Source organism: Lutzomyia longipalpis, chromosome 1 (assembly GCF_024334085.1).
Source record: "Lutzomyia longipalpis isolate SR_M1_2022 chromosome 1, ASM2433408v1".
NCBI lineage: Eukaryota > Metazoa > Arthropoda > Insecta > Diptera > Psychodidae > Lutzomyia > Lutzomyia longipalpis.
This window is the reverse complement of record NC_074707.1, coordinates 2,737,928-2,755,167: the sequence shown is the minus strand read 5'-3', so window position 1 is coordinate 2,755,167 and position 17,240 is coordinate 2,737,928. Positions and strand designations below refer to the sequence as shown.

At 34.9% G+C, this 17,240-nt stretch overlaps 5 protein-coding genes across 10 annotated transcripts in view; 4 read left to right on the top strand and 1 right to left on the bottom strand.

Annotated features, from left to right (window-relative positions):
• LOC129786413 (calcium-transporting ATPase sarcoplasmic/endoplasmic reticulum type) overlaps nucleotides 1-17,240 on the top strand; it is a 642,650-nt gene that overhangs the window by 337,430 nt on the left and 287,980 nt on the right. The window lies entirely within an intron of this gene.
• LOC129786498 (3'(2'),5'-bisphosphate nucleotidase 1) overlaps nucleotides 1-17,240 on the top strand; it is a 1,077,868-nt gene that overhangs the window by 798,495 nt on the left and 262,133 nt on the right. The gene's annotated exons all lie outside the window — the stretch shown is intronic.
• On the top strand, nucleotides 241-6,396 carry LOC129786515 (homeobox protein rough-like). Of its 2 annotated transcripts, XM_055821602.1 has the most exons (4): nucleotides 241-674; nucleotides 3,933-4,167; nucleotides 5,335-5,444; nucleotides 6,207-6,316. In XM_055821602.1, exons 1-4 carry the CDS (start codon nucleotides 392-394, stop codon nucleotides 6,215-6,217), a joined length of 639 nt encoding a protein of 212 aa, XP_055677577.1. In that variant the 5' UTR covers nucleotides 241-391; the 3' UTR covers nucleotides 6,218-6,316. The 2 variants fall into 2 exon arrangements, with proteins under 2 accessions (XP_055677577.1, XP_055677576.1); XM_055821601.1 differs by lacking the exon at nucleotides 5,335-5,444 and having other exon boundaries at nucleotides 6,207-6,396.
• On the bottom strand, nucleotides 6,895-14,234 carry LOC129786487 (heterogeneous nuclear ribonucleoprotein 87F-like). 5 transcript variants are annotated; one of them, XM_055821566.1, is made up of 5 exons: nucleotides 13,999-14,208; nucleotides 13,283-13,781; nucleotides 11,755-12,237; nucleotides 10,400-10,506; nucleotides 6,895-7,297 (listed from the first exon to the last, which is right to left on the bottom strand). In XM_055821566.1, the coding sequence occupies exons 1-4, from the start codon at nucleotides 14,050-14,052 to the stop codon at nucleotides 10,418-10,420; spliced, it is 1,125 nt and encodes a 374-aa protein (XP_055677541.1). In that variant the 5' UTR covers nucleotides 14,053-14,208; the 3' UTR covers nucleotides 6,895-7,297; nucleotides 10,400-10,417. The 5 variants fall into 5 exon arrangements, with proteins under 5 accessions (XP_055677541.1, XP_055677543.1, XP_055677539.1 ...); XM_055821568.1 differs by having other exon boundaries at nucleotides 13,283-13,760; XM_055821564.1 differs by lacking the exon at nucleotides 6,895-7,297 and adding an exon at nucleotides 8,902-10,034 and having other exon boundaries at nucleotides 13,999-14,234.
• Nucleotides 14,255-15,035, top strand: LOC129786541 (DNA-directed RNA polymerase I subunit RPA12). Its single transcript, XM_055821634.1, has 3 exons — nucleotides 14,255-14,452; nucleotides 14,514-14,718; nucleotides 14,793-15,035. The coding sequence occupies exons 1-3, from the start codon at nucleotides 14,335-14,337 to the stop codon at nucleotides 14,815-14,817; spliced, it is 348 nt and encodes a 115-aa protein (XP_055677609.1). The 5' UTR covers nucleotides 14,255-14,334; the 3' UTR covers nucleotides 14,818-15,035.

The window sequence follows — 17,240 nt, the reverse complement described above, 5'->3', positions numbered from 1 at the left end:
ATGGGAGTGGCTTCCAATGTCCCACGCAATGTTCCGTCAGCCAATGAAGATGAGTCTTAAACACCCTCGTCTGGCGGTCAGAAAAGAACCGAAAATGAATATTATTTTATCACTTTGCATGGAAGCCATCAGTCTCGTCTTGAAATTTAAGGTGAAAACTTAATCACCTTTAAATTAGCAAAATGACCCTTCCTTAAGGATTTCAGGTCAAAACCAGATTTTAACACTAAACTAATTAAACATGGCAGTTGTGTTAATTATTTATTAATGATCATCAAGTGCTGGAATATCAGTATAAAAGAGAGGAAACGTTCCGTGCTTAAACAAGAAACAGTGTGACAGTGACTAAATAAAGAACATTAAAATAGTATTTTTAAGGATAAAATTAAGGATGACTGAAATACCAAAGACAACAACAACTTGTGTTAATCGCCCCTCTTCACCGAGGAGGTTTTTTGAATATTTATACGGAAATGTAGATAGAAATTCATCATCATCTAGTGAAATTAGTAGTCCTTCGCCGGAAATTGAGGATAAAACCCGAAATTCACGACTTTGTGAAAATCGTGTGGAAATATCACCATATTTGCCACCACTTTGCAATCACACAATTGTTGGATTCGGTGCACCCACAGACCACTCCGCACATTTTCCAATTGGATTTTCTGCTTTCTGTGAGTATGTTTTAATTTTTTTAATTCATCTGTTCTAGTGAGGTAGGTGAAAAGAAAATTTAAAGATTGAAAAGAAATGAAAGAGGAATAGAATTAATTTTTTTCCTGCCGCGAAATCTTTTTCATTGTCACGTTTTTTACGCATGTAAGAGATTATAAACAAAATTTGGGGGTTTCATTTGCCCACAATCATGAATTCTAAAAATTAATATTTCGTAAAATACTTAAACTGTTTTGGATTTTTTAATGATTAGATTAGATTAGAAGATTAAAGAAATAAAACAAAAATGAATTGAATTAGAAAACTCATTTTGAATCCGGCGAAAATTTGCTTAAAATTTCAAATAATGACGTCACATTTGTGATTTTTATGCTTTATGCATTTATGAGACAAAAAATTGTAAAATAAGAGCAAAATTCAAACTTCTTTCCTGTAAAAGGAATTTATTCATTTTGATGCTCTTATAAAGTCTTTGAAAACTGCTAATCAGAGACGCAGAGTTTTCTTAAAAATCATGAAAAAATTAAGTAAAAGCCAAAAAGTTTTTCATTCATTAACTGGAAATCTGATTGAAAAACTCGAGGAAGAATTTCCCTAAAATATGTAAGCCACGCCCCCATTGTAGGTACTTGTTTCTGCATATAAAGCATATGTGTCAATGCTCGATTGATGATAAAAAATATTGGACAAATATTGTGACGTCATTATGTACATTTTTTGGTCAACGTTTCCCGGCTTTTCACACTGAATTCCAGTGAAAAATTGAGGCTTTTTCAACGATTTCTGAATCTTTTTTGATTTTGTGCAAAATTATTCTTTCCTTGGGGGTGAAAGTCGAAATAGAAATGAATAAACTCCTTCTCACTGATATTTAAAAATGATTTTCAACGATTTTTTTTTAATCAAAATCAGTAAAGTAGTTTTTTTCTTACACAAAATGGAAATAAAATATTTGTACAGAATTTGTTCCCATCAAATCTGAAGCACCTTGTTCATCGGAAAAGCTACAATGAATTTCCCAACACCTTGTGCTACAAGAGACAACGTCGTCTGATTAAAAAAAAAACATTAAAATACAACAAAAGCTACGAATTTTCCAAAGTACTTGGAAAAGTCCTCTTCCGGAAAATTCACAGATGGCAGAGGTAGCTGAAGCAGAAAAATGTTGTGGGTTCTGTGCGCTGCTTCCAAACATTGTCATCACCATGAAAACATTCACAATAGCACCGCACAAATAACAATAATCATAAGATTTCACGGATTATGTTTTCGCATTGAGAAATTTTCAAAAGAAGTACTTTTCAATGTGACGCAATATAGCAGAGAATTTGTCATCAATGTAGACGACGGGAAATATCCTTTTTTTTTTTGCTTCTCCATTTAAGACGACACACACAATCTGTGTTTTCCCAGATTCTTATCAAGCTTGATTTCACATCTCCTCCGCACCACTCAATTGAGTCGCCCAGGGAAGCATAAAGTGAAAGATTGCCGTATAGATAATGATGTGATTATGTTGTCAATTAGTCAGAAATTTCATTTCAACATAAAGATCAAGGATAATGGAAATTATGTATTTTATAGAAGGGATTTTCAAAGGATTGTGTATACGCGAGGAATTGAAATCCAATGATCTGTGAGGATAAAATTTTCACATTTCTTAAACTCTTTTTGGATTTATTTTATATTGAAAAAGAAAATCTTGGATATCCTTTATCGGAAGATTATGCTTCTTGAAGAGGAATTTCCAAGAAATACATACACTACCCGCGAAAAGTTTCTGGTCAAGGCTAAAATGGGATCTCCGGCTGTGGTCAACCGATTTTCAAAAATTTACCAATTTTGGAAAGGTACATTTCTCACCTTTCCTTGCTGTACTGGTAAAATTTTGAAAATCGGTCGACCCGTTCATTTTTGGCAGCCATTTTGGTAAACCTAGGTGGAAGTTACTTTTTTCAACATTTCACAATTTTTCACTTTGATCTCACATTACAAGAGAACCCCTTGACGGATTTGAGTGCATTTAAAGGATCAAGATGAATTTTTTCTTAAAAAATAGAGGGCATGATTAGATATCATTTGAATCCGAGTTTGTTCAAATCGGTCAACCACAAGCTGAGATAAAGTCAAAAGTGTAACTATGGTTCACTAGAATGGCTGCCACGACCGAACCGCTTGACCGATTTTCAAAAAGTTACCAGATTTAGAAAGGGAATTAAATTACCTTTCCAACGATAGTTCATTTGTCTAAATCAGTGCACTAGCGGCCGAGATGCAAGAGGTCAAAGTCAAAATTTGTGAAATTGTGAAAAAAAAAATTTTGGTCTAGGTTTACCAAAATTGCTGCCAAGAAATAACGGGTTGACCGATTTTCAAAAATTTAGCAGTTTTGGAAAGGTTAGAATGTTCCTTTCCAAAACTGGTAAATTTTTAAAAATCGATTGACCACAGCCGAAGACGTAGCCACTTGAATTGTACCTTCAAAAATATCCCATTTTAGTCTTGCCCGGAAACTTTTCGCGGGTAGTGTAAATCCTTTTTATGCAGAAAAAGGGAAATATTTTAAATAACTTTCAAAACAATTTTTTTGTGCAGACATTGACCGTTCAATGGGCTCAATGTTTTGTAGGTATTAAATTTCAGATTAATTTACTCTTGATTTTTTTATTCCTCTGAGAGCATAAATGTGCAGCATAAAGTGAAGGTGACAATTTTTTGTTTTACTCTTCCCTTTTTACCTGAATGAGTGAGGAAGTCAAGTTTGATGAGTTCTGTGGTAATAATGTTTAGCAGTAAAAAAAAGTAATGGCAGATTTGTAACCGATAAGTGAATGAATATTATTTACAAAAACATAATGCACACGAAGGGAAGCCTCTTTAAACTCTTTAGAGAAGCTCTTAGTGGGGGAGTATCAAATAACGACCTGTGGAAGTGACCTCGCACGGAAATCTCGCCCTCACATACATATTTCAAAAATCTAATGCAAAGCACCTTTATGTTCGTTCCTCCTAAATATTTATCAATATCTTTCACCCATAATCTAATCATCATCACGAAGGGATTTAAGGGATATATTCCCCTTATTAAAAAATTTTTTTTTTTGGAAATATTAATTCACATCAATAAAACTCCCCTTCATCACTGATTTGTTGTGTGTGGGCAAATGATTCTCTCACAATGATTTTATTACAAAAGAAGGACCATATGGTGTGTTGAATAGCCCGGTTACCACGCAGAATATCTTTGTCGTTTCAAGTGGCACGACGACGCCGGAAGGAGGGTAGACCACGACGGCAGAGGACAACGTTCAGCAGTGAGCAGACACTGCGACTAGAGGTGGAATTCCACAGGAATGAGTACATTTCACGCGGGAAGCGCTTTGAACTGGCAGAGGTACTTCACCTCACAGAGACCCAAATCAAAATATGGTTTCAGAACCGACGAGCCAAAGACAAAAGGATTGAGAAGGCGCAAATTGATCAGCAATACAGGTAAGTAAAAATTTCTTTTGCTTAATAATCCCTTAAAAGGGTAATTAGGTCGGTTTTACAGGTGAATGTTTAATCGGTTTATTAAAGGATAGACTCATTTACAATAATTACTGCAAAATGTACTAAGGACTAACCAAATTCTTCTAGAAACTTCAAGGACGATGTTCAGGCTAATTCTAGAAATGAGAAATTAATAATTCCGCTCGAAAATTCTCGTTAAATGCTCAGGCTTTGATTAGAATTTAATATTTCCATTTGAAGCTTTTCAAATTACTAAAGATTTTATGTTTCAGTGAAATAAGTAGGAATTTCTAGTCTTTTTTAAGCAAAATTTCGTAAAAGTTAACTCTTTCGTGTCCACATGAAACATATTAAAACAAACTAGAAGAAACCTTATTTTCAGATTTATTTTTAATGTTTAGTTAAAAATGAATAAAGGTAAATAGTTTAGGGGGGGGGCTATGTTATTTGAGTAACTTCAAAAATTCGTGTGGTTTGAGTAATTAAGGATCATAAAGGATTAGGCACAGGGGGTAGACAAAGCCCTTTTTTAGCCGAACACAGCAAATAATGGCGGACGGTTTGCAGAAAAATTAAAGGAAGAAAATGACGTCATTTTATTTCCAAAAAGTGCATCGAAATTTTTAAAATCAGTTTTAGTGCATTAATCTTCGTGAGACACCCCTCAAAAGCTATCAATCGATAGAATATTAAATTATCTATCCAGTGGTGGTGGATTTTTTCAGATTGAAGCATTTTCCTGGGTGTCTCAGCGAGTGAGCAGTGAATTCCTATGGAAATAGAGTCTTTGTCTACCCCCCTGATTAAGCAGATAGATATATGGCTATTTTTATGCGTATCTTGTGAGTAACATTCGATTTTCGCTTAACCCATCTGAGTGTCTATGGAGTTCCGAAGGTAAGCAGTTCCAGAAGTTCTATTTTGAATGTTGGTCCATCAAACGTGAATGAGATAATTTTGATATCCACACTGGACAAAGAAATAAGGATTTTCTGTGTAATTTTGTACTTTTCTTCCCCTGTAGTTTCAACTGTCAAGAATGTCATTTCGTCCATGAGCAAGGCTCCAAAAACTTGTGCTTTCCACTAGATTTTTCTTCCTCAATCTTCATTTTCAGAGCACGGTGTGTAACTTCTGTCATTCCAGGTGTTGCATTGATTTTGGAATACCATGCTCGAATAGTTCGTTTGGAAGGGAGCTTGCCCAACTTTTTGTGGAAACGGTAACTTCTGGTCCAATGTCCATTGGTCCTTTTGGTAGGTTAAGGCAAAATCGAATGTTACCCTTAGTTACTTAAACGACACGAATTTTTGAAGTTACTCAAAAAACACAATCGACAACCTAAACCTTGCCAAATTTTAGCAGCAGTAGCATTGATTAGTCGTAGATTAGGTCTCTGATCTACGTATGTAAAGCCGTCACAGCAAGACGTCGCCGCTGTTGGCTTGAACCCTCTTTAGCCTCTTTAGTCCAAGTCAAAAAGCCATGGTGATGAGAACCGTAATTGATGTAAAGTGGATGCAGAAAGTGAAAATTAATTGGACAAAAATACCCTCAATTATTAATACCTGAGGAAGGAGAAATAAAGCTTCGAAACGTCGCAAAAATAATAAAAGAGTATTTTCTAAAGGTCAGATCCCGCGTTTTGACTCCCACAACATTTGCAAATTGACCGAATCTCCAACATTAAAATACCGTATTTCGTTGTAAGAAAACTTACCTAAAAAATATTTCTGAATTATTCAAAAATTCATTTTAAACTTACCACATTTAAGGCTCCAACAGATGGACGAGAAATTTCTCGTGCGGTGCGGTGCGGCGAGGATTTCGTGGCCCATCGTCGCTTCGGATTGGCCGAAAAACGTTCTCGTACGGAGCGGTGAGAGTGTGTGAGCCATCTCTCGCTTCTGATTGGCCGAAATCCTCGCCGCACCGCACCGCACGAGAAATTTCTCGTCCATCTGTTGGAGCCTTTAGATGAAATTTTTAATTAATTATTTTGTCACTCTTTTTTTTAGGAACTTTGTAGCAGCCAATAGTATAATAACGCCGTTTAACCCAAATTTTTCCCATGCAATGCTACATCATCCACCGACGATGGCATTCCACCAAACACTCTCTGGGACGCATCAAATACCTTCCTACACAAGTCCTGAACCCCCCACATCTCTAGATATGCTAAGAGGGCATCAATTAAATTCATGTTGAACATCCTAAAAACGGTAGTTTTATTTTTCTTAAATGGTTAACGTTTTATTGAGAGTTAACGAGTTTACTGATTTATGCGATTATTCTGTATAGATAGTAAATAAGGTTATATAATGTAAAAAAAAAAATCCACCCCCTTTTTTATTGTTAAATCCCCCAAACCAAACAAAGAAGGAGGGTTTGTGAATGACCAAACATGATAATTTCCAGCAAATAAAATGATCTATTAAAATGGTCACGCAACTAAACTTTCTCTCTCTTGTTGTATTTCATCCTCCCCCTTAGTGAATTTTTCTTTCACATAAATAAAATGTTTGAAGGGGAGAAAATTGAAATATTCACCGAGAAGCTGCTCAATTAATCAAGATGCGAGAGTTTATTAAAATGTGCATTGAAGCATCTTTGTGAGTTTTCTTCCAAACAACTCCGGCTCATGCGAAGATTCTGCAAATTTCTTCTCATGAATGGGGCAACAAAAGGAGAATTAAAAAAGAAATCTTTCAATTCAGTACTTTTTTTTCTTTTTATTTGTTTATTTTTATTCTTGATACAAGAATACAAATTTTACCGGCTCTTGTTAGAAGCTATCACAGCGAAAATAGCTTGTTGATTGCGCCGAATTGTGCTTTAATTACAATATTGATGCTAATTTTAACGTCAAAAAGACGCAAAAATCACAGTTGCATCAATATTCTAAAGCTCAGCACATCCTTCTTGTATTTTCAGCAAACTCTTCAGGATACATTTTCATGTTAAATGAAGAATACTCACAGCCATTGAGCTCATCAGTCTTTTCGTGTCCATTTTATGCAGAAGCACCTCCTTTCTTTTTTTTTCTTTAGAGGATAACCTCTCGCTCAGTCTTTTTTTTATCACAGCTCTCTACCAACACACAAAAGTCCTTGGAAGGAAGAAGAAATAAAAATAAATGTTAGCAATTTTCTGTGAAAGGGGCAATTCATGAGGAAATTTTGGGTAAGGTACTTTGCTGTCTGAATGAATTATAATTTTTTTGATCATTTTAGGTCTTTTCCTTTTTTTTTTGCTCGTCAAATTATAATATCATCCTGTTCTATTTTTTTTGGGTTAATATATTAAGTAATAAAGTAACAAAGGGTTGATTGATAAGTCTCTTCTGCATTTTTTTTTTATTTAGTGAATTTTGAACAAATAATAAAGGAGCGAAGGGAGCCTATTCAATAAATTATATTCATGTTAACCCTTTCACGTTCTTTGAGTAATATGAAGACGCAATCGTGAAACATTTTAAGAATTTAATGATTTTCCAAGTTAAAAATGCATCAGATTCACGCCATAGAGGCCAAAAAACACGTTCTGACTGAGAAGTCTCCTGAAAGCATCCACAGAAGAAATATCGTGATACAAGGAGCGAATGTTTCAATGTTTCACGAGGACACGAAAGGATTAAAAAATCTGCGAAAAATTCAAACAGATTACGCTGAAATTTCATTTTCTTTAATTTCTTTTGATGTGAAAAACATGCGCGATTATGTTTTATAGCTAATTTTCGTAACTCTTAACACATTTTTCATTAACCCTTTCACGTTTTTTGAATCAAACGTAGACCTGAACATGAAACATTTTATTTTTCCAATTACTTGTGTATTTAATTGTTTTTTTTTTTTAAATTACAAATAGATCAAATTCAGGCAAAAGAAGCCAAATAAAACGCTCTGATTAAGAAAATTCCTCTGAAAGTGCACAGAAAATAAATATCGTGATAAAAATAGCTCATGTTTCAATGTTTCACGTGGACACGAAAGAATTGAAAGATCTGCCAAAGAATGCAATCAAAATACGTTGAAATTTCATTTTCTTTTGTTTCATTTGATGTGAGAAACATGCGCAATTATGTTTCAAGGCTGAATTTTGACAAAACACTCTTGAAACATTTTATTTTTCATAAAAAATTTTTTAGTTTCCTATCATTACCGGAATTATCTTACTGTCCATTTGGAGAAGATTTTCTTGTGTTTCTCTACAACCCAATCGTTGTCAAAACTTACAGATGAAACATCAGCGCTCATGTTTCATATGTTTAAAGAAACAAAAATGCAATTATGACGTAATTATTTGCATCTTTCGTTAAATCTTTACCGGCATTTCCCAGATGATTCTTTTGGAAATCCTGTGTTCTCCCTGCAGAAGAGACTTGTCAAACATCCTACGTAAAAAAGTAATTTTGAATATACTGTACCTAAAAATCTTTCATTTATCACCTATCGGATGCATAAATAAGTAATTAAACTTTTCTCACTCTTCCTTCGACCTATGTTTATATACCAAATTCTCAGTTTTCTTTTGTTTTTTACTTTTGCTTGCCTGCCTGACAATCCGCCTTTTCTTTTGCTTTCTTTCTTTATGCGACACTAGAGAGAGAGAGAGTGGTGCTGTCTTTTGTCCCTAAAAGAACATCTAATAAAAATTCCTTAATATTCTTTTAAAGAATTAAAATTTTACCTGTAAAATTAATAAATAATCTACTTTAGAGAATAATATTCTATATTTTATTCATAATACTCTATCATGTTTTATAATTTCCTCGTGAACTACATTCTCTTATTTTTTGTTCTATTGTTTAAATTTCACATAAACTGAAATTCTTTTCACAAAGATATAATCTTTTTTCTTTTAGCTACTTTTTCTTCTCTTCTTTTCAATACAATAAATTAATTTGATTTGATGTGTTATCTTTTGTGTTTTCTTTTATCTTTTAATAACTAATAATTCTTTCATTTTTCTAAATTTCTTTTTCTCTATTTTTTTATTATTTGTTTTGTTTTGCATCTAAATACAGATTTTGTATGAAAAAAATTCAAATATTTAGTTTTTTTTCTTTTTTAAATAAAAGAGGTGATGTGTGGAAAATGCAAACGAACGTGAAAGAATGTTTTAAAAAAATATATATATCTCAAAGAATTGCCACGATTTTTTTCTTGTTATATAAAAAAGTTTTTAGTTAAATTATTTGAGAAATATAAAATGTATTTTTTATGGATACGTTTTCTACTATATTTTTTTATCTTAATATTTATTATTTATTTTATTTTGTTTGTTTTTGTCATTTTAAATAGTACAAATAATAAATCCTTTTCTTTTTCCTGCTTTTAGAAAATATCTAATCTGATATTTTGTTTGTTTTTGTTCTCTCATCTTTATTTTTTGTAATCTCTTCTACCACAATTTGGAGAATTTGTGATAAGAAAAAAAAAAAGAAAAAATATGGACATGTTTTAAGGGGATAAAAAAAATAAATTTTAATAATTTCTTTTCATTTCCAAAGTCTATTAATTTTTGTTTTTTTTTTCATTTAAAAAGTATTTTTATGAGAAATACCATCTAAAGTGTTAAAACTACATACATAATATAGTCTCTAGTTTTTCTTTATATCTAAATATAGTATTAAATACGTTTTTAAACTAAATATATTTATATATTTTATACGCCTCTACGCGAAAATCTCCCCATCTTGTCTGCCTCGACCTCACTTCTCATTCTTGTCAAATCTCGCTCTGCCTACATTCATCTGACTTTTATTTTTCTTGAGATGCTCCTGCCTTTGTTTTTCTAGAGTTTAGCTATTCTCTATTATTTCTTTATTCGTCAGCCTATTGAACCTATATCAATGAAGGAAAATTCATTAGTCTCTAAAAAAAAATAATAACAAACAAACTAACACTCATATATCGTGATTAAATTGTAGACATATTCATATATTTATATATATTTTTTGTTAACTAATAAACACCAACCAAAAAAAAAATAAATAAATAAAGAAAAGCATAATACGAGAAATAATAATAATAAAAAAAATATATAGAGGAGAAATAGAAGGGAATATTGTGTGTAAAAAAAAATATTTCTTTTAGGGATCTGTTCTACCTTTTTTTTTGAGAAAATTTTGAAAGAAAATTTCAGCATCTATAGAGATTTTTTGGGAGGGGGTGAAAAGAAAGAAAATAATGTCGTCAAATGGACTTACCAATAGCTGAACCAAATTTCAATATCGTCGATTTCCACCCATGCTGCTACCGCCCCCCATCATGTTGGAGGATCCATAGCCTTGATTACTGTTGTATCCGTTCATGCCTTTCGAAAGGAAATTTTATTATAAAATGAATTTTTCTTTTATTCTTTAAATTCTTTTGTAAGTTAATTGCACTTGAGACTTTTTTTTTTTTTTGAATTTGCAAGACTTTTCAGGAAAATTATTTTAAAAAAATCTTTTTCATTAAAAAGGAGGATAATTTGCAAAATGAAGTATAGATTAAGAAGAAGAAGAATAATCTGGTGCTCTGATTGGCTGCTGAATTCAGGCTAAGCACTTTCATTGGTTAATCGCTTAAGTTACTAAGGGGTGGAGTTTGAATGCAAGTTTAATTTGAATTTGAGATTTTTTTTTATTTTCGCGATGTTGGACTTCAAAATTAACTAAAAAATCAATTATTAATTAAAATTCCTGAAATTTTTAACAAAATATTCTTAAAATCTTCCTTCACTTCTTAAATTTTTCTTCACTTAAGTCAAAAAAACTTTATTAGGAATAATAAATAATTAAGAAAATTAAAATATAAAAATAGTGAAAAACTTCATAACTCTAAACAAACAGCAAACATTTTTCCTTTTTTTTTGGAATATTTCATTTCTTTTATTCTCTTAATTCTATCAAGTTCAAGAAGAACTTTTGTCCAGGAAAAAATTAATACAATTTTCATTTTCTCGCTTCTCTTTTCTCAATTTTGCCTTCATTGATTTCTCGCTGCCCTTGTTTGTGTTTGGTCTGTGAATGAAGGGTCAAAATTTATTTTAAGACTCTATTCCTACATTTTCTTTTGAATAAATTTCATTTTCAAACTACAGGAGAAAGGAAATTTTGAACAACATTTAATTTGGGACAAGTTTTGAATAATTTTCCTTCAAGTCTCGCGAGAAATCAAACAATTTTCTTGTCGCTTTGGACTATGCCATCGCTTCTGCATTGTGATGGGCAGAGCAACGAAAATTCATCTAAGCTAGTTTTTAATCTTACAGTTCTGAACGCCATGGAGTACTATGGGTAAAAGATACTCATGGAGCTGGAACTGTGGACGAATAGAAGAGTCTCACAGTGCGATAGAAGGGTTAAAAATATTTAATGTAAATCTGTAGCGAGGCAGCATGTTGGGTCAATAATTTTTCTTTTTGTTGAAAATAAACTGATCCAACTTAGCGATAGCTCAAGCTATAAATTGCTCTAACAGTCAGAGTTGACCTACAATTCCTCGGATCTATTTATTGTAGGTGCAAGGACTGTAATGCTTTAAAGAGTTTTTAAACAGAAGAATTCATTGTACTCACCGTAATTTCCTCCACCTCCTCCCATGTTGTTCCCATAGGGATTCATCCTGTTGCCACCTTGATTGTAATTCCCACGCATGGGTCCGCCGCCGTAGCTCTGTTGGTAGCCCCCACCAAAGTTATCATTGCCCCAGTTCCCACCCTGGTTGCCACCTCCGGAATTGTAGCTGCCACCGCCCTGACTCCAGCCACCTTGGCTTTGTCCATTGTCCCATGGATTCATCTGGTTGCTCCAGCTGCCATTGCCTCCCTGATTGCCGTAGCCGCCCCCGTAGCCACCATTGGACCAATTGTCATTGTTTGACATATTTCTACTCCAGTTCTGCCCGCGGCTGCTTCCACCCCCGCTCCCACCGCCCATATTCCCACGCCCACCACTTGCACCGCGTCCCCCCACAGATGCCTGATTGCGATCCATTTCCTGCTTCGACAGGGCTTTCTTCACGTCCAGCAACTTGTTCCGGATACTATGTTGTTTTTGCACTAAAAACAATCAAACAAATAGACTCTGTAATCCCACAAAGGAAGCAGGAAGGATTTCCCATAATATACACCATTTTTGAAGGCATAGCTCCACAAAAAATGACATTACAGGAGAACCACTTGATGGTTTCTTTTTTTTTTTGGTTAAAAGGTGTGCCTATCACATATAACATACCAAAATTTAATTGAAATCTATCGTCCAGTTTTTGAGATATTAATCGAAAACTGATCGAAAATTTTGTTTTTGATTGAAGGCCCTCTAGTGGTAACTTTTGAAACTTCCTATGTATAGATAATAGTAGACCTCCTTGAGATCTTTCATTCAAAACCGGTTTGGTTCAAATCGGTCAAGCGGCTTAGGAGTTATGGGTCGACTTTCGATAAAACTCTTTATTGGCTGAACCGTTTTTCCGATTTTCGGAAATGAGGTATCCTTGAAAAGATCTTAAAGGCCCCTACAACATATTAAAATACCTCTAGCTATAATAGGGGCTGAGATATAGTGAAAACAAGATTTTGGGGTGTTACAAAATGGCGGCCGAGGGGGTGGGGGGTCGGATTTGACTTCATAATCGGATGTCTTCCACCCGGACATGATTAGCTACCAATTGAATCCGAGTTTGTTCAAATCGGTCAACCACAGGCTGAGATATAGTCAAAAGTGTATTTTTTCACTATGGTTCACTAGAATAGCTGCCACGACTGAACCGCTTGACCGATTTACAAAAATTTACCACATTTGGAAAGGGAATTAAATTACCTTTCCAACGAAGCTCTATTCATCAAAATCGGTTCACTAGCGGCCGAAAGGCAAGAGGTCAAAGTGAAAAATTGTAAAATGTTGAAAAAAGTATCTTCCACCTAGGTTTACCAAAATGGCTGCCAAGAAATAACGGGTTGACCGATTTTCAAAAATTTACCAGTTTTGGAATGGTGAGAAATGTACCACATTGACCACAGCCGGAGATGAAGCCATTTTAATTTTGCCTTCAAAATTACCCCATTTTTTGCTTGCACGGAAACTTTTTGAGGGTAGTGTACTTACAGACAACTTTATCCACGGGATCGTAGTCATCAAACTCCACAAAAGCAAAGCCACGCTTCTTGCCGGTCTCCTTGTCCGTGAGAACATTGATGGACATGACTGAGCCAAACTTGGAGAAGTACTCCCTCAGATTCTCCTCATCGTGCTCATCCTTGAGCCCCCCCACGAAGAGTTTCTTCACCGTCGCCCCCGCATCCGGACGCACAATATCCTGCCGCGGAACTGCCCTTTTGGGCTCCACGACGCGTCCATCGACTTTGTGGGGGCGCGCTGCCTGAGCATCGTCCACCATGTAGGCGCGGGAGTAGGTGATGAAGCCAAAGCCACGGGAACGCTTCGTTTTGGGGTCCTTCATGACGACAACATCCACAACCTTGCCCCATTTCTCAAAATGCGCCTTCAGCGATTCATCCGTCGTTCTGTAGTCCAGCCCACCGATAAACAGCTTCCGGAGGTGCTCCAGCTCGTGCGTATCACCCTGAAATTCACCATCGTATGCCTTTTTAAAGGCAATTTCAAGTTTGACAAAATCAATATTATGGCCACGCGTCCGGAAAAAACCCAAGCCGCCATTCAATATGGCGGCCGTGCTATTTTTCCTTTGTCGTGAAAACCAGCATTTTCCGCATCTCTCCACGTTTTTTCGCGGCTCCTCCGCATCCACAGCCACTGTGCATCACCCGGAGAGACGATTCATTCGGGAAAGCCCCACTTACCTCCTCGTGGTCCTCAATCCAGTGGGAGCCGTTTTGACTGTCGCCCTGAGACATTTTTCCAACTTTTCCACAATAGAACTTGTTCAATTAATGAAAATTGTGTCTTTCTGCACAATTTCTGCGTATTTTTGCAAATTATTTTTGGCTTTTTTACCAGAAAAACACGGAGCACTTTTTTTCTCCCAAGCGAAGAGGATGGAACCGGAAATGACACTACCGCAATGACACTGACAGCTCCAACAGGGCGAAATTCGAAAACTTCATCCTCGCCGTCATTGATTGTTTTTATTTTCTTTCGAAAAACGTGTTTTCTGTGATTAAATTAATTCTCAAACAATGCTGAAAAATAAAGGAAATCCAGGATTTTGTCCTGTGTGTGGTTCCATCTTGCCTCTGTTGAACATTGCAGGAGATATTCAATGCTACGCCTGCGACATCACACTCAACCCAGAAAGTGAGGTTAAAAAGAATCTCTTATGAAAAAATAAACAAAATAAAATTTTACTATTTTCCAGCTCTGGGGAAAATGGAGAGTGAATACACAATTCACTTCAACACCTATAAACCCGTGGTGAAGAAGGAAAAGGATGCAGAAGCAGAAGGTCCGGTAATTGAGAGAAAATGCCCCAAGTGTGGGAATGACAAAATGAGCTATGCCACCCTCCAGCTGAGATCTGCGGATGAAGGGCAGACGGTGTTTTACACCTGCACCAAATGCAAGTATGTGGAAAATTTGGGAAATTACAGGAAAATGCATTTTTTACTCATGAGAAAAATCCCTCTCTTATTTTCAGATTCAAAGAGTCCGAAAACTCTTAAAAACCGCCATTTCATCGCAGTGTGCGGCGAATTCATGTTCGCCGCTGCTTTTGACCACATTCGGTGGCTTTTCGGGTGAGGTCGTCAACAATTTTCCCGCCAATTTGCAAAAGTTGCTGGAAGTTTTAATTGAAATGTGAAGAAAAATGTGAAAAATGCGATGGAAAAAGCCCAATACTGTAAGTTTTCCAAATAAAATAAACTTATTTTGAAGCGTCTTTGTTTTTCTTGAAGTTCTTGAACATATTTTGCAATTTTCTTTGAAGATTTTGGATCAAAATCTTATTCTTAAGAAATAGGGGAGATTGGGGTTGAGTTGGTTACTTAATACATTTTTGTTTGAGCCGTTAGAGCTTAATTTTCTATTATAAAGAAAACGTTTTTCTAGATTTTCTTTCGACGAACCTCTAGTATTTAAAGTCGCCTGCACATAGATGTAGAATTTATCGAGAGAAGTTGGATAGATTTTTTAATCTATGGCGGTTTAAAAAAAAGTCGAATTGGCAGCGATTACCAGTTTTGTCTTCCAGGTGTTAAATGAGTCAAAATGGTTCAAATTAATCAAAATATTACATTAAAATAGAAATGATTCCCTTAAAAAATGTCGATAAGTCAGCAAAAAGTTCTGAGAAAAGATTTTCCACCACAAAATTTCCCTAAAATAACAACCAAAAATATTTTTGCAATACCGTAAAATGGGGTATTTTGGGAAAATTTCAATTAAACATTTATAATAAATACTATAATATCTATTATATGGATGAGGTTAGTTAATTAATTAAAATTCCTCCGAACCATATAATGCTGAAATAAATTCTTTTAGCTCGGAAATTTAAAATTTACTTGGAAAATACAAATGAACGCTAAAAATCAACAAAATTTTCCGCGAAACCGCAATTTATATTGGCCACAGAACATGACTCCGTGTCCGGCGAGGAGGGCAATCGTCAGCGATTCATTGGAGCGTTTATTTCTCATTCTCGAGACCGCAACGTGTTCAATCACACGGTGTCACCTGACCATAGACGAACACAAATTAAATTAATGAACATATTGTGTCCCTTCTGCCGTGCGGGAGGAATTTATCGGATGGGCGGCTCATCCTCCGCGTCCGTAGCCACACTTGCCGATCTCTCGAAATTCTAGATGAGCAATATTTTATCACCTTAACCCCTTTTCTTGGAACTTTCTGCCCCCAACCTTCCATCTCCTCATAGCATAGGCCACACCATGTATATAATAGGGCTCGGACTTTCGATCTGAACATCGAAGCTTCGGTGATTCGAAGCATCGAAGCGTATTCGAAGCACTGCAAAAGAACTGCTTCGTTTTTAAAATGCTTCGATTATTCGAATAATCGAATAAGCTTCGAAGCTTCGAATATCTAAAAATTACTCGAAGCTTCGAAGCTTATTCGATTATTCGAATAATCGAAGCATTTTAAAAACGAAGCAGTTCTTTTGCAGTGCTTCGATTTTTTCTCAACACTTCGAAGCATCGAAAAGTTCGATTTTTCGGAGCCCTAGTATATAAACCCAAAGCACGCTCTCACTCTTTTTTTTATTCATTCAAGAGGGTTCGTTATCCAATTAAAGTGGAATAAACCTACACCTCTTATGGTAGATTTTCAAAGGAGCAGGGAATCTGTCGATCGAAAATAGAAGATTTATGGCCAAAGAACCAGAAATTCTTTCATTTCTCAAAAATTCACCATCTCCTTTAGAATGGGGATTAAACAATATTTGATGCGACCAATGACCCAATGAAAGGTCAAGAAGAGCCTTTTATGAACTTTACTAAAGTCTAATTTCATTCACAGAACATACTTTTCATTTTTCCCCATTTTCTCAGCATTTTGTGAAAAAGGTCAAAATGGGATTTATCTTTTATTCAAAACTTCCACAGACAATTTTGTTTTAAATATTTAACTTGTTTATTTATTTTCTTTTTAATTTCATTAAGGATAATTTACAAACATTTTAATGCTGGGGCTTTAGATAAGAGGTCAGACCAAGAAAAATTGAGAATGTAGAATTAATTAATATCTATGCAAGAATTTAGAAAAAAAATCACTAAAAAATATATAAATCCGATTTTGATAAATATTTAACTTTATTAAAAGACGAGGTAAATTGTCACTTCGCTCCAATTTACCTCGCCCCGCTTCGCGGGGATTTGTTGCGCTTCGCGCAAATTTTTAGAAGAGAAGAAATTTGTGACGAATTGAAATAGATTTAATGAAATATTTACTCGTTGGTAAAAACCGCCTGGTATCAGTAGTCTCTGTACCAAATTTCATCACGATCGGACAAACGGTGTAGAAATGCATAGCTGTACAGGAACGAAATCCTTTCTTTATTATATAGATATTGGTTTTTATTCTTTCTAAAATCTTTTCTCTTTTCTTACAATTTGAAGCTTTT